This window comes from Schistocerca serialis, chromosome 1, assembly GCF_023864345.2.
Source record: "Schistocerca serialis cubense isolate TAMUIC-IGC-003099 chromosome 1, iqSchSeri2.2, whole genome shotgun sequence".
Taxonomy (NCBI): Eukaryota; Metazoa; Arthropoda; class Insecta; order Orthoptera; family Acrididae; genus Schistocerca; species Schistocerca serialis.
Genome location: NC_064638.1, coordinates 356,413,278 through 356,430,613, shown reverse-complemented (window position 1 = coordinate 356,430,613; position 17,336 = coordinate 356,413,278). Strand labels below are relative to the sequence as shown.

At 39.6% G+C, this 17,336-nt stretch overlaps 1 protein-coding gene across 2 annotated transcripts in view; it reads right to left on the bottom strand.

Moving 5' to 3' along the window:
• The window catches only part of LOC126470176 (double-stranded RNA-binding protein Staufen homolog 2-like), a 257,254-nt gene that overhangs the window by 113,164 nt on the left and 126,754 nt on the right, over nucleotides 1-17,336 (bottom strand). For both annotated transcript variants that reach the window (XM_050097836.1, XM_050097827.1), the window contains exon 8: nucleotides 31-238. In XM_050097836.1, coding sequence (XP_049953793.1) covers nucleotides 31-238 — 208 coding nt within the window. The remainder of the gene's footprint in view (nucleotides 1-30; nucleotides 239-17,336) is intronic.

Sequence of the window (17,336 nt, the reverse complement as noted above, 5' to 3'; positions counted from 1 at the left end):
AATTGAAGACAAAATCACCTAAATACAGACCATTTTCCTGGGTCCCATCACGCTGTTGTATTGTTTCTTCTGGTAAAGGAAGGTTCCTGAGTTGACTCAATGCTTTAGAGGCAGCATCATGTTTTGCAGCTTGTCCTGACATGCCTTCTCCTATGAACTCCCGCGAACCAACACGAAGTGATACATAGAACATTGGTGGATGGAAAGCAGCAGGTATTTTTCCATAATGATGAAATCTCTGTGAGCAAAAGAAAATGTATTTCTAGACAGTCTGTATTACCATCCATAAATTAAAACAAACACACACAAAAGTTGCCAATGCTTGTGTATTTACTGGCCCTTGTCACCAAATTAAAATACTGAATTTCTAACACATGAATGCAAGTCATTAAAAAGAGTCAGTCATAAGTCGTTTTTAACTGCTTGCCCAGTTCACAACTGTCCACACTGTGACATACTGGAAGGAATAGATTTTGTACCATGACAAAAAGCATGTATGATGTTTTTAAAGCATCGCCAAACCTGACCAAAAGAGATGTTTATTCCAAGTAGCCATTTTTGTTGATGTCAATATGCGATAATCAAATCGTACTGCAATCTTCTGTAGTTACTAACTGGCAAAACTGGGAGCATCATCTACAAACTGTTATTAAACCTAAGAAGGTCCGGCAACAGGCTACTGCAGTTGCATGTCAATTATTTTCCAGTCTTGATCCCTACATACTACCATTTATTTATGCATTTCAGAACTTCACTAGAGAAAATTCATTAAATTACTAACTGTCAAAGAGGTGTTATAAACATTTTTCAGTTTCTATGCTCATAGTTTTTATTGGTGTAATTTTCACCTCTTATCAAATGATGCCAAGAGATTCACCTCGTCTGCTCAATTCAAGCTATTCACAACTGTTTCTATATATGGCTGGAATACTCTGTAAAGATGTGCTTGTGCTGCATATCAAATGAGGAACACAGACACTAGGAGATCTGTATCAAAACACAAAAATCCTCGAATAAGGTCTCAACATTAATACAGCCTCGCATAATGCCCCTCTAATGTCCTATATAAAACATTCCACTGGTACTATAATATCCATTTGGCATGCAGTAGTAAAATAATGTTGGTTTCAGTTTGCCCACAATAATTATTTTTGCATTATATGCAAGTAATGAAGGAGGAGACATGCTTCCATGGCTGCCCTCTTTTGTTGTGTGTATATATATATATATATATATATATATATATATATATATATATATATATATATATATATATATATATTGTTGAAAGAAGTAAAGAAACAAAAACCAATTAATGTGGAATAAAAGAACCTATAACTTGCAGAAAGTGGATGTGTTTTTCTTTAATGCGTAATTTTAAATGTATCAATGCCAAATGAATACAACAAAAAATAAAGTTGTGAGAGTCAATTTTATGTCTACATTGTTTATTTTCCTTTAAAGTCCAACTGTTGTTCTAGATCCATACGTCAGCCAGTGTCAGATAGTATAAAGTTGGCAACTATTGACATCTATTTTTGATTGTACAATACTGGTAGTAATATGTATTAATAATTGCTGTGTGATTTCCATCTTAATCTTTTCTGTAATATACTGGAGGAAAAGAGAATACCCCAGGATAAAAAGAACAAAGAGAGAGCAGCATTAAAGGAAGAAAATCAATAAAAACTCTAGTAAACAACAAAGCCAGACAATATTGTGCAAGTTCACAATTTTTAATCTGTTAGAAAAAGGCTTTCACCAGGCAATAGTTAGTTAGAAATTTAGTGTTAGGGTAGTTTGTGTGTTGATTATTTTTGTATGTAGAATAAGTATCTGGAGCATCTGATATAATTTTTGTAGTTTGAAAGTGCTAGTAATGGCAGACGTATTGAGTGTTTGCAAGCAATGTTGAGTTTCCCAAGACTGTTTTATGTAAGCTGCTTGGGATTGGTTGTGAATAATTTTACATTACATACAAATACTTAAATCATTGAGTTAGTTTACATTCATCATTTTACGTTCTTCATAATTTGTATTGAGAATAATTTTATTTGGTGAATATGATCACCACAAAACAATTCTCTGCTTCACTGGTCCAATTACAGTTCATAAGACATAAGGTGTGATGACAGAGGTGATTGCAGTTTTCCAAAGGACCATGTGTGAAAACATCATTACACACAAATAAAAGATTATGCAGTTGTAGATGCAACTGCAACCACACAAGCTGATTTCGCACAAAATGTAGAAGCTTTATACACTGATCAGGAAGATATGCTGCACAATTTCAATTTCAGCAACAGAAAAAAAGCTGGGACAATTAATCAACCGGTGCACACAAGACAAAATGAGGGAACACATTTTTAGAAAGAACTTTTGAAAAACGTAGAAAGTTTGACAACTGATCAGCAAATAAACTTGAAGAACTGAAAACGAGCCTTATTTCTTCTTTGAACAGCACAGCAAAGCTAGAGAATTTCACTGAAGAGAAGTTAACTGCACAGCTGACAAATGTCGAACTAGCACAAATTCTTATTGGTAAAGTTTCAAAGACCCAACGAAAGATGTAGAGTGAACTTCAAGTTGTTCAGATTGAAGTTAACTTTATAAAATTATGCACACAGGAATTTGACAAAAACAGTCAACAGAGCACCTATGATAAAGAAGGCCTGGGCTTGCAGAGTTATGTTAACACATAGCGCATGCAGCTTCTGCATTGAGCATGGGGAAAAGATTGATGAACATCTGGTAAATGAATCCTTGATGGAATTGATGCAGCACTAAAGGACTCTCCAGAGCCAAGTGCATAAAACGTGTAAGTGGCCTGAAGGTGGAAAAATTTGACTTTTGCACATTTTACAATCTCATATATTGTCACTCGACAGAGGACTGCCTTTCTTTATGTTACTCATGATAGTTACTGTGCTGCATCAAATCCAGTAAAACACTGTACGAAATTTTAGAGTTCGCACAGGAAAAATTGCATTACATGAACTGTGTGTACGGTTAATTTTAGCTCATACAATGATGTGTAGATAAATACCAAAATTTCATTGTTAAGTTACTGATTTTTATATCTGGTGGATAGTTGCATTTAGTGTAACCGGTTCTGTCCATGAGGACTTGCTGGCTGCTATTATATACTTATCATCAATTTTTAAGAAAAGCATCTGGTGTGTGTGTGTGTGTGTGTGTGTGTGTGTGTGTGTGTGTGTATGGGGGGGGGGGGGGGGACAAAACAAGAGTGATATTTTTTCACATCTTACAGTAGGACGTCTTCACTTGATGAAAAAGAGAATTTATTTTTGCTATATACCATAGTTACTGCACTGCTGCACTGCATCAAATTAAATCAAATACTGCAGGAAATTTTAAAGAGTCTGCAGAAGTCAAAATGCATTGTGTAAACTTTGAATTTTAGCTCACACACTGCTCTGGACAAAATGGAGAAAAGATACCAAAATTTTATTTAAAACTGATAGCAGAATGATACCTCATTTTGTTCTCAAGTTATTGGTTTTTTGTATAATTTGCCCATTTCTGTCCATGGGCATCTGGAATCCTTTGGTCGTAACAATCATCATATAGCATGAACAGTTCCAGATATTGAACTGAGGCATCTTTTGCAAATGATAGCACATAAGGAGTATGTTGTATGATAAATACTCTACCCTTTTTTTATTCACCGAGTTATGGAAGTTATCTTGTCTGCAGCAGTGAGAGGTCATTGGAATGGGATGAGTAAAGACATCAACAGAGTTTCAGTAAAACCCAGGGATCGCATTTAAACACGTCATCAGCAGCTGGGCAGTGGCTGAGCATGACTAGTTAACTCTTCCACAGAAGTTAAAGGATTAAATCCTCACCAGTCCACAATAAAATTATAATCAAGTTGAAGTGCATGTGGAAAGTACAAAGTATGAGCTGTCACACATCGATGACATATACAGGGTGAGTCAAAAGCACTTTACTATTTTCAAATGATATAAAAATTTATTGAGATAACTTATATAATCGGCAAATGTGCCATTCTGTAGCAAACAACCTCAAGTCTGATTCACGTAGTGCATTAGTACTTCATTCTACCACCAGGAGTGCCAGCGCAGTGCACAGTTAAATTGGCAAATTTCACTAGTGTGGGGCATGCTCAATGTGCAGTTTGGTTTCATGAAAACGAACTCGGCAACAACTGTTTGGCATAAATTTCACACGGAATATGCTAAAGAACCTCCAAGCAGGCCTACAATTTACTCTTGGCACATGAATTTTGTTGAGGTTGGGTTTTCACGGCTATATTGTAAATCACCACATCACCCACATGTTGAAGATTATGCCAAACAAGTTACGGAGAGCTCTTCCATGTGTCAAGCATCTCGTGAGGCAGGGATTCCACATAAGACTGTGGTGAACATACTGCATAGATTACAACTGAAACCATACAGATTCCTAATGGCGCAGCACGTTAGTGATGCAGATAAAATCTTGCTCATGGGGAATTCCATGCGGATATAATGTGTCAGACAGAGGATGGAGAGATGTTCCTGAACACAATAATGTTCAGTGATGAGTCAACATTTCATACCAGTGCAAGGTGAACACCCACAAATGCAAAATATGAGGGCAGCAAAAATCGACATGCATACCATGGGACATGTTCGTAACAGCCCCAAAGTTAATGTGTTTTGTGCCCTTAGCAAATTAAAAGTGCATGGCCCTTTCTTCTTCATGGAGAAAACTGTCACTGGTATTGTGTATTTGGATATGCTTGAAGAATTCTAAATTCCACAAATCAAAGAAGATGACCGAGGAAGGATAGCTTACTACTAGAAAGACGGTGCACCGTATCATTTTTTCCTCAATAATCGCTTGCCAAATTGATGGATTGGTCGTAAAAGGACAATTGCATGGCCACTTCACTCCCCAGACTTCACACCACTCAATTTCTTTCTCTGGGGTTTCATTAAAGAGCATGTGTCTATTCCTCCCCTAACAAACAATTTAGCTGACCTGAAAAATTGAATGTATGCTGCTGTTAAACAAGTTATGCCTGATTTAATGCAACGAGTGTGGGAAGAAAATGATTACTCGTGGAATCTTTGCCACATTACTTATGGTAGTCACACTGAACCAAAATAACACTTGACACTTTCATGTGAAACTTGAGGTTGTTTGCTACAAAATGAAACACCTACCGGGAACACGCTTCATACATTTTGGTTGAAGGTTATGAATGTTTTTCATTTATCTAGGACTGATACATTTTCATCAGATAAATACCTCACAAATAAGAAATTATAAGTCATTAATCATCATGTGAAATTGTTTGAAATGATAAGGACAAAACAGAAGTATGGCTGATTACATGTTACGAGAATTACTGTGCTGCATTAAGGTAAGTGATTAAAAAAAACAAAAAATCTTCAACACATGAAATTAATCATTCAGATAACAAAAAGAAATATATACAGGGTGATTGTAATTGTTTTGCTACCTGAGCTAGCATAAATGGAAAATTATTTATCACGTGGGTACCCGACTTTATAGGAATAATGTTCAAACTGCTTCTCCAAAAATTGGCACGCTATGGTTTTCTAGGTAAATCTCTTAGCTGGATGTCATCATACTTGGCAAACAGAAAACAAAGAGTACTTATTAACATCAATGGCAAGAAATTTCTCTCTGTCTGGAAGCACACTCAATTAGGTGTCCCACAAGGTTCAACATTAGGGCCACTACTTTTTCTGCATTATATTAACGATATGCCATGTCAGGTCCAGTCTGATACTATCCTCTATGCAGATGACTCAACACCTGTAGTCTGTTGTAAAAATGAGGTAGACCTAATTCGTCATATTGAACAAACAGTCGGGGAAGTGGAGGCATGGGTCAAAAACAATAACTTGACATTAAATTTTACAAAAACAGAACTTGTTCATTTCACCACAAAACAATCTGCACAGTCTATAAGTGAAGTAAGTATATGGACAAAAAATTAAGAGACTGAAGACTGTGTCAAATTCCTTGGCGTATTAGTCAATAAAAACCTGTTATGGAGTCACCATGTGGACAACATACTGGGTCGACTGAATAGCTTTGTATATATTATGAATATCTTGTACAGTATTACTGATTTAGCTGTAAGAAAAACTGTATATAATGCATATTTTGTTTCAGTCATTAGGTATAGTGCAATTTTCTGGGGGTCTGAAAAAACAAATTTACTTAGAGCTTTTAGACTACAAAAAAGAATCATCCGAGCAATGGTGGGAGCAAAACCAAAGCAACATTTTAAACCTTTATTTGTAAAACTAGATCTAATGAGCATTCCAAACATATACATCTATGAAACTCTCACTTTCACGAAAAGAAACCCACAACTTTTTGAGGGCAACTTCTTCTTGCATCAATATGATACACTAGATATAGAACGAGCTACATGTTACCCACCCACCGTTTAAAATCATATGAAAAAACCCCATACTACATGGGCATGAAATTTGTAAATAAAATATGGAAAGATATGGATGACCCAAATGTAAAAGGTACCAAAAGAGACCTGGAAAAATATCTGAAAGATAAATGTTACTATAGTGTAGAAGATTTTGTGAATGGCAACAATGCATTATAATTGCAATTAAAATACCTCTTTGAAGATGTTACACCATATATATTATTAGTTTATTGTCTATTTTTAGTATTATTACATATAGTGTAAAACTGACAAGTCAACTATGTCACAATATTCGATTGTATAAGGCATGTTATGTGATAAAAAAAATTGAACTGAATTGAACTTGCAGGACTTGCAATCTGTTAGGTGCCGGTACTGATATGACGACCTAGGGTTTAAACACAATCATCAGGGAGCATTATAGATGTAGACAGTCAACAAAGGTCTGGAAACAGTGAGCAGGGCTCTACTCCTACAGCTGTTTTATCACAACAGCAATAGAGCTGCTGCTCTTTGTGAGTATCAAGATATTAAAGGAATACGGAGCGGTTCTCTTCCTGCACTGGGACCTCTGGTATCCCAGTCTCGCAATTTGTACAGTGCACCAGAAGGCAGGGACACAGACGACAGCCGCTAGGCGGTGCCCTTATAACCTGTGAGCGCTACTGTCGACACCACAGCACTGGCGCAGGCCATGCCTGCTGCACCAGTCTATCTGCACTCATGGGGGCTCTATAGAGCTGGCAGCACAGGGGCTCAGAAGACAACCATGTTCTGACAGCGCTCTGGTGCTGTATAATGTACACATTGTTGTCAGTTCCTGACCACGCTGTGTATGGGCCCTCGATCTGGTTTACTCTTCAGACTTGTATACTGTCACGCCCGTTTGTTGTTGTTGTTGTTGTTGTTGTTGTTGTTGCCTTCATTGTTGTCCATGGCTGTCTTTCTGTGGGTTTTTGCGACTCACAATCGACGCCCTCAGCCGCTCGGCGTGTGGCTCCCGATCATGTCAGATTCCGGTAACCAGAATTAGCGATGAGGCAAAAAGTTTATGGTGCTTTATGGACACAAAACTTGTACAGCTCATGGGACAGCAACAGCAAGAACTGCTCCTGCAACAGCAATTGCAACAGCAGTTTCATCGGTAGTTCCAGCAGCAAATGGATCTTTCACCAGCAGCAAATGGATCTTTCACATCAGGAAATTCAGCTGCTATCAGACCGATTACAGGAAAAAGGTTCACAACCCGTCCCAACTGTGGTCACCTCCCAGACAGAGTCCCACCCAACCAAATTTCCGCTGATTAACGATAACAAGGGGGATTGGGACATGTATTTTCAGCAGCTGAAAACGCACTTCGCTACTTTTCGGGTTTCTGATGATGCCCTACAACGGTCGTTTTTCCTTTCTTGGGCTTCCCCAAAGACTTTTTCTTACTTAAGAAGTTGTCTCCCCTTTAAAACCCAGTGTGCTCACTTTCGAGGAAATGTGTTTATAGTCGTCGACCTGTTACTCACAAAGGTTCCACGTGGTCACATTGTGCCTCGAGTTCCATCAGAGCCGTCAGCAAGCGGGACTTTCTTATTGACTGTGGGTGACAAATTTGCAAGGTTTGAGTAATCATTGCAATTTTATCTGTCGCGATCAGCTTGTGGAACCTCATATGCTGGTTCCCTGATCTGTGATGCAGTGGTCCAGCTGGCTAACAACCCAGAAGTTCACACTGCAGCCTCAAGCTCGACAATCCTTCCTTGGACGTCACACTGAAAATCGCACACTCTTTCGGGATTGTGCAGGCAGCAAACGGACGTCTTATGGCCTGCTCCCAGATCACTGCGGTTCAATCACCACCGCGGGAATGAAATTCTCACCAGCCTTCTTCCTGATGGTGGCGTTGAGATTTGTCACTTTCAGACGTGTCAATGACCTATGAGCAGCCAGTCCAGCTGTGTCGGCAAAACCAGCGGGGTCTGCCTTCTTGTCCTGACTGTTTTGTGAGGCATCAACGGGCAGACCGCCCTGATTGTTGGGCACATTGCAACCTTTGTGGCAAGAATGGACATCTCCATACTGTCTACCATTGGCCATCAGGTCAGTCTAACAACACTCCCAACTTGCATCATCACGGGATGGTACATGAACTTCAGGCCATCTTTCCCCAGGGCATTCCTTGAGGCTCCAATTTGTTTACTGATCTCATTATTGCTCATCAGGATGTTCGTTTCCAAGTTGATATGGGAGCAACAGTTTCCCTGGTCAATCTCCCGAAATACGCTCGTCTGGGTTACCCAGCATTGGCCCAACCCTGTCGCAAGCTAGTTGTGTATGGTGACAGCCCTATGCCACTCAGAGGTCATTTCACCACTACAGACTCATACAAGATGGTTATACAGCTGCTAACACTGTATGTTGTCAACAGTCATTTTGCTGGCAACATTTTTGACTAGGATGCTTTTATGCTGTTTGGGTTCTCCATCAGGGACAAAGTTTAGGTTGTCTCAGACACAGTCTCCTTCCACAAACTTGGTGACCTTTGTGCCTGTTTTGCATTTCTCTTTGAGCCTGGTTTGAGGTGCACCATCAATTTTGAGGCCCGTATTTCTTTATGTCCAGATGCGATGCCCCATTTCTGCCATGCACGTCCTCTTCCAGTCTCCTTACGGAAGGATGTTAAGCTTGAACTCAATCGCCTTCGCTATACTGTGGTCATAAAACTGGTCAAAACTAGTCTTTGGGCTACAACCATGGTCTTAGTCCAGAAGCCAAATGGTTCCCTCCGGCTTTGTGGAGATTTTAGTCAACGATCAATGTCCAAGCTCTTGTGGAAACCTATCCTATGCCACATCAAGAGGACCTCCTCTAAAAGTCTAAAAGGTTGTTGGAGGTGAACGTTTTTCTAAAATAGACCTTGCTGATGCTTGCTTACAGATTCCACTAGATGAGGAATCGCAACACATTGTTGTTGTCAATGTACTTTTTAGCTTATACACATATAAGTATTTGTGTTTTGGGATCTCTTCTGCACTAGTGATCTTTCAGAGATACCTGCAACAGTTAACTATATCCATCCCAGTTTGTACCAATTCCCTGGATGACTTCACTGTTAAGTGTACTATGTGCCAAGACTACCTGCATAACTTACATATCCTCTTTACTATGTTACATGATGCAGAGCTCAAGTGCCATCTGCAGAAATACCAATTTTTACAGGAACAAGTCAACTACCTGGGCCACTTGCTGTTTCTGGTACTGACACGCTCTTGCATCCCCAAAACCTCCAGGAGTTGCAGGTTTTTTTTGGGGGGAAATTGAATTATTATTCTAAGTTCCTTCTGAGAACAGCACACATTATGCATCTCATCAATCAGTTGGAGAAGAAAGGCGTTCCATTTAAGTGGTCGGTGGCCTGCGAGAAAGCCTTCACAATGCTGGAGCACATGTTATGTTCTGCACCCTGCCTTACCTCCTTTTCCCCATTACGCACCCTCGTTCTAGCTGCAGATGCTTCTCCCTATGGCATCAGTGCAGTGCTGGAACACCATAATGATGATGGTACGGAGCAACACATCACCTATGTATCCAAAACACTGACACCCGCCCAATGCAATTACTCCCAGATCGGGAAAGAGGCATTGGTAATCATCTTTGCCATGAAGAAATTCCATGTGTACCTATTTGGGTTCCAGTTTACACTCTCTACATACCATAAACTGCTCAGAGCACTCTTTGGATCACAATCTCCGCTTCTAGATCGGATGGTCCAGAGACTCCAGCATTGGGGTTCTTTTCCTTAGGTCCTACATTTACACTATCAAGTACAGACCTACTGCACAACATGCAAATGCGGATGCTCTCTCACTTTTTGCCTTCCGGACCAGACCCAGTGTTTGACCAACTGGATCTCTCCTGTTTTCACATCGATGTGGAAGGATAACACATCTTGGATGGGTTTCCCATTAGCACTACACAACCCCTGTTGGACACGCAACCATGATCCTATCCTGCAGTATGTCATATGCTATGTCCTTCATGGATGGCATACTTATTTTTCGAAGTCAGCTGCTCCCGAACTCTGGGTCTGGGCTCAACTCTCTCATCATTTGTCTGTCGTCTCCAATGTACTCCAGCTGGATGCGGATCTTGTCATCCCAACTACCTTAAGCACTCCCGTCTTGGAATTCCTCCATCGCGGACACTGGGGTATGTCTTGGATGATAGCCCATGACAGGCAACATGTCTACTGGCCATGACTGATCAAGGACATGGAGGCTACGGTGCACCGCTGTTCTGCCTGTGCTCAACATCAGGCTACTCCACCCCAGTCTTTCGCCCTCTGGCCTACTGCCCGTCTCCTTGGGATCGCATTCATCTAGATTTTGCTGGTCCCTTTCTCGGCTCATTGTGCCTTATTGTCATGGGTGCTTGTTCAAGCTACCCCTACACGGATAGCATGGCGCCCACCACCACAGCAGCGATGCTCAATGCCCTTCTGCAAATTCTCGCCATTGAAGGGCTTCCCCACAATATCATCACTGACAATGGGCCCACCACCACAGCATCGATAATCAATGCCCTTCTGCAAATTCTTGCCATTGAAGGGCTTCCCCACAATATCATCACTGACAATGGGCCCCATTCACTGCGTGCGGGCCATGTCTTCTGCAGCAGCCTATTGGCACTCACGGGGGCACTATAAAGCTGGCAGCACAGTGGCTCACAAGTGAGTCATGTTTCGACAGCACTCTTGTATTGTATATTGTATGCATCATGGTCGGTTCCTGATTTCCCTACATCTAGGCTCTTGATCTGGTTTACTCTTCAGACTTGTATATTGCCATATCTGTCTGTGGTTGTGGTTGCTGTTGTTATTGCCTTCATTGTTGTCCATAGCTGTCATTCTGTGGGTTTTCGCGAATCACCATCGATGCCCTCACCCCGTCAGCTAGTGGCTCCCGACTGTGTGCAATTCTGGTTACTAGAGTGTCGAAGAACATAACCGAGAAGTTCGAATTAACTGGCGATTTGGGAATTGCTCCAGAGAGACGCCAACTGCCAACTGTACCACAACATGTTGGAGAAGCTGCTGTTGCCAAGACTGAGAATGTCGAATACAATGTGAGATCTTCAAGCAGTGCACAAGCTGTGTCACAACAGCTGAACATTCCATGATCCACCAGTCAGAAAGTGCTGCAAACAACTGTGAAACAGTATCTGTACAAACTTCCAGGCTGCTGTGAATGCAGATGGTCATCACATTGATAAATGTTTGTAACCTGGAATGTAAACATGGTATGCAATTAACAGATGTTAGCCTGTTATTTGGAATTAAAATATGTTTCTCTGTCAACTGTTTATTCACTATTTCTCTTCTGCACGTCTTTATAAATGTTTCCACAGAGTTTCGTCATTCTGCAACCACTAGCTTCTCATGGGGGCCCTCACAGGTATCAGAAATTTAATTATAACCACCTTGTACATGAAAAATAGTTAAAATAAAAACCAGGAAAACCCATTAAGGAATATAAGGACTTGTTTATCAAAGAAACATCCACAAACTAAATGACAATAGTCAGGTAGCCAGCATTTTCACTTCCTTGATGTATCTCAAAAGATTGGCAACGATAGTTCAAAGAATAAAGCAATAGAATATATGCTCTAAAATGAATTAAGAATGTAACTCCCTCAAAACTAAAAACTCACACAGAGAAGACTATTTCTCACGTCGTCGTCGTCATTGAACTCTTTCCAGCCCCAGGTTGAGTCTGTCTACAACATAAGCCTCGCAATCTAGTCCCGTTTTCCCACTATCTGTCTGGGTTCACTCTTGTTCAGTTTTCATCTACTCTTTGGTCATTTCCTTCGCATTTGATGTATCTTCTTGGGAAAACTCTTGTTTTCCATTCTCTGTAAGTGCCCATACCATCTTAGGCTTTATGTTTCTATCCTGCTCTGCAAGCGTTTCTCTTTCACCATTTCCCTTACCCTTTCATTCCTCATCATGTATCTCCTTGTTACTCATATCCTACCTCTGAGGAACTTCATTTCACATGCCTGTACTCTGTTTACATCTCTTTCGTTCATTGCTGATGTTTCAGATGCACAAGTCAGTACTGGGATGTAGTAACTTCTATATATTACTTATTTGATTTTTTGTGGGACATCTTTGTTCTGAACCGTCTCTTAACACTTTGCAGGAATGCTTCTGCCTGTCTGCCATATTCATTAATCTCTTTATCATTTCTTCCAGTTTCCTCTATCAGACTTCCAAAGTTCTTGACACTTTCCACCTTCTTCAATTGTTCAACTCCTATTCTTATTCTGCTAGTTGATCCCTCTTTCTTTCTAGTTGTTAACAGGATCTCACATTTATTTACATTAAATTTCATTCCACACTCTCTCACAGTTTCTTCCCAAGCATCTAGCTGTTACTGAATCTTCTCCTCCCTGTTTCCCCAGATTGTCAAGTCACCTGCAAACACCATTGCTTTCATCTTGTCCTCTCCAGTTTTTTCTGCCATCTTAGTCATTATCTCATCCAAGACATAATGAAGAGGAAATGGGACAATGCACTGCCTGTTTCACGCCATTTGTTTGCTGGAACCAAACTGCCCTTTCACTTCCCACTTTCGCACAACTCGGACTTCTACAACACATCTCCTCTGCTCTGTTTGTGTCTCTTTTTCCACTCTTTCTTTTCTAGTGTTTTTCAGACCTTTCTTATACAGATGCTATCAAATGCCTTTCCTACATTGACAAAGGCCATAACAAGGTCTTCCCCAACTTCACAACTCAAGTAAAGCACTAAAATTCTGTTCTTCACATATATATATGAAGTATTCAATTACATACACAACACATCACTTACCACAGCAGATATTTCCAAACAGACTGAAATATGCTTTTGTAAGAACATGTTACAAAAAAGGCAGTGAGACATATATTAATAACCATCAACTATTCTTAATTACTTAACTTTCTAGAAGGTGCTGGAAAAAATTATGTATTCAAGAACCATAACACACCTACCTCAAAAAAGATACGTAGTCTCAATTTTTGATTTCAAAAGGGTCTCTCCAGAGAACACACTATTTTTCAGTTCACAAATCAGAATATAAAAAATTTAAATGACAAAATATTGCCAACTGGTATTTTCAGTGAATTGTTATCATAAGCATTTTTTTTGTGCAGATACCTTGCTGGTAAATGGTTTTCACCCTATCCAACTAAAGAGACACTGAGTGTTGGATTAAAAACTTGGGGAATGTCCACAATGTAACATGTAACAGCATCTTCGGAGTGGGCAATAATCACCACAGGTGTACCACAGTAATCTTTTTTTCTTGTTATGTTAAATGATCTTCCACCCCCATATCCAAGAAGCAAAATAGTTCTCTTTGACGATTATGCAAGAATTATAATCAAAATTAAAGGATAATTTCATGACTTGTCAATTTAATATTACTGTTTTGGCAATTAGTAAACGATTCTTTGCAAGCAGACCATCACCAAATTTAGATAAAACAATGTGCGCAATTCTGTCCTGCACAAGGCCTGAACATACCATAAGATACAGTGCGTGAAGGTAAATCAATAAATGAAATAGAATATTTTAGCTATTTATATTGAAAAGGACCACAACTTAAAGCCACTTTACAGAACTACTTCAATATCTAAGTTCTACAAGTATCAGATTTTGGAGGTGAAAATGTCACAGATTCCTCTTCCATTTCCATTTGCTGGTGCCTTACACTATCATATCCTGGTGTAATGTGTCACTGAGGAAAGAAGTGAGTGTTTCACTTAAGTGTGTAATAGGAATATCAATTGTAGGCACTGAAAAAACTCGTAACTCCACTTGCCTGTGAAACCTCGTACTTCCTGTAACCAGTAACTCCATTACCAAAAATTTATATATTATTGTTAGAAACAGTTTGTAGTTCTCCTTTAAAATTTAACAAAATGGGAGGTATGAGGTTTTCATTGTCTACTATTGATATGTAGAGTATCGTAGAAGCTGTTGTAGGCAGCTTTTCAAACAGTTGGAGATACTGACAACAGCCTCATTCTACATTACTCTCCAGTAAAGTTTGTTACAAAGAATCAATCTCAGTCCGAAAACAACAGTAGCATTCACAATGCAATTCTTGATAACATCCATCACTTAGCGTTGGTATGGCACAAAAGGGAGTGAGGTATTCAGTCTTAAATAAATCATTGACAACCTACCCTATGGAATAAAGAATTCATTGGATAATAAAATGAAGTTTAAACACAAACTGGAATTATATCTGTTTGGAAACTTCTTAAAGCCCTCTGACAAATTTCTGAATGTGCACTAGTATGATGGTTTTTATAAGCGCCCCCCCCCCCCCCCCCCCCCCCAGATGGAAGGGGCCGAACTATCAACAAAGTGTCATGACATATACATCTGGTGAAGGCACTGCCAGCAAGGAAATGACTCCAGTTGCAGCTGAACAGTTACTTGAGATCAGCTAGCCACCCTACATAAGCTCGACCAACCACGAGCTCGCTCTCATTCTTGTGTGAGTCAGTTGGTGCTATGTTCTAATGTAACCTACACCTTCCAAGACAATCAAGTTATAATTTACAGACTGTGTTGGATAGCAAAGAGGACTATTCTCACTGTTGCGCCAAGTGATTACATCTATGTGTATTACTGCTAGAGTTAAGTAATGCTTCGGTGGCTATGGACTGGTATTCTTATTCAGCCAAGGGAACTAACTGTTGCTATTGTTTCCACTGTCTATCAATACCACCATACTTGTGTTACTATACAGCCAATGGCCTGTACTCAGTTTAACCTGCATACACAGCAAATTAAATGTGGGAAGCCTTCAGCTTTTGTGTGTCTCAGGACAATTACTTTATTCTATTGTGAACTTGAGGCCTTCTGTTCCATTAGAACACAGAATCACAAAAATTGTGTGTGTGTGTGTGTGGGGGGGGGGTATCAGAAAATCAGAAAGGGAAGGAGGGGGAGAGGGGGAGGGAGGGAGAGGTAGAGGGGGAGGGAGGGATACAGAGGGGGAGGGGGGGGGGGGGGGGGAGAGAGAGAGAGAGACAGATACTACACTGAACACGTCAAGTTAAAACTCACCATATACAAAAAAGAAAACACTTAAGAAACCTTGTACACGGGTAGTAAGTTGCAACATTTTCTGTTGACATGTACTGTAAGTGTAAAACATACAGAGATTTCCATATCACACAGTGATATGGAAGTCAAAATGTTTTAATAAACTGATTTGTACATATCAATGTGTGGACAAACACCATGTCAGTGCGTAGTGGAAATCTGCTAGTGTGTGAAGGACTATGTATGTGTGTTGGGGACGTAATCCAATAGCATGGAACAGAAGACAAAACATAAGAGCTCTACACACAGTAAATCAAAATATTCACTTGTGAGGGTCACAGATGGCAACTACTGAGACAAACTTAAGTCTTAATATCTTTGCTTAAAATTGCGCAGGAGCCATGGGAGCATCACAGAACTGAAAATGTGTCGCAGCAATGCAATAGCAGATATCCAAGCCTGTGACATCAGATAGTACTTAAACACAGTGAGAATGAATGAAGTATCTTGAAACAGCTAGTGCCAATGACCTAGCGTTGAACTTGGTTGTGATTTGTATGTGGAAGCCTAAGGGCACCTAACAGTTGTGCGTTTTTGACTGGAATGTTTGCTGTTGCAAAAAGTCAACATTTTTCTCCTGAAATGATTTTCAGTTGTTTTCCCCTTCTGGCTTTAGTTAAGCTTTCAACAAATGATTGTTTCTGTTGAGAAACAGCGCCATTTACATACCGATGATTGAAAAGGTTTCTCAACATTGTTTTCCTTTTACCATTCTTCATAATTACAAAATCTGCAGAGTACTGCTCTCAACCTTTCATGGGAATTCATACCCATGTAACTCATGATCGACAACATACAGGTAGAATCCACAAGCATAGAAGTAGAAATGAAAATAACTCTATTTGCACATTAGGGGAAGACTTTCCGCATGACCAAAATACATTAACCGGTTTTGTTTTCTAGTTGCATTATAGCGCAGGTACAGACACAATAAACTGGCAGTCATCCACAAGCATACAAGACTAGAATTTTGATCACCAGAGGGGAGAGGAGCAGTGTGGGGATACAAGCTCGGTCACAAGGCTAACAACCTACACCTGTGTTCTGTGAGTTTCTGTGAAAGCAGAATTTGACACACTGTCATAATGATTTCCAATCCCTTCTGGCGTCTTGATGAGCGAAATCGAACTCCTTGATGGACCATGATTAGTTTCTTCCATCATTTCAAAATAAGAAAAGGAAACAACAAGTAACACAATGCAAAGCATTCAGTAATGACTTCTGTACATATACATGCTGACAATGGCAGTTTTTAAAAATGTAGTTCAAGCTCGACCTCTATTATTGGGCTTCAGTAGATGATCTGTAGCAACAGTTTTTGAAAACTGAGTACATTTTCAGTGTTTATATACAGAAACTAAAGCCATTCCAAACCATCTCTCATAAAATAGTTCATCAGGATACTATGAAACAGAAAATACGAGGTAATTTTGTGTTTTAGCATTCTGAGGCATAATTTGCATTTATATTCACATTTATCACAAATTAAAAAATTTTCAGATCTCTATTAATTACCTAAGACGTGTGTTTACTCCAAGTGCAGCAAATGATTCGTTTATATGAAGGGCTGAAAACAATAATGGCACATTTGACATGTTTTGAAAAATGAGTTATGTATTTCTGAGGAATAAAACTTAAAAAAGCTTACTAAAGACAGAGAGATATAAATGAATATTGTTAACTGCTAAGATATAGTAGCTACTGGTGCAAGTACATTCATTGTCT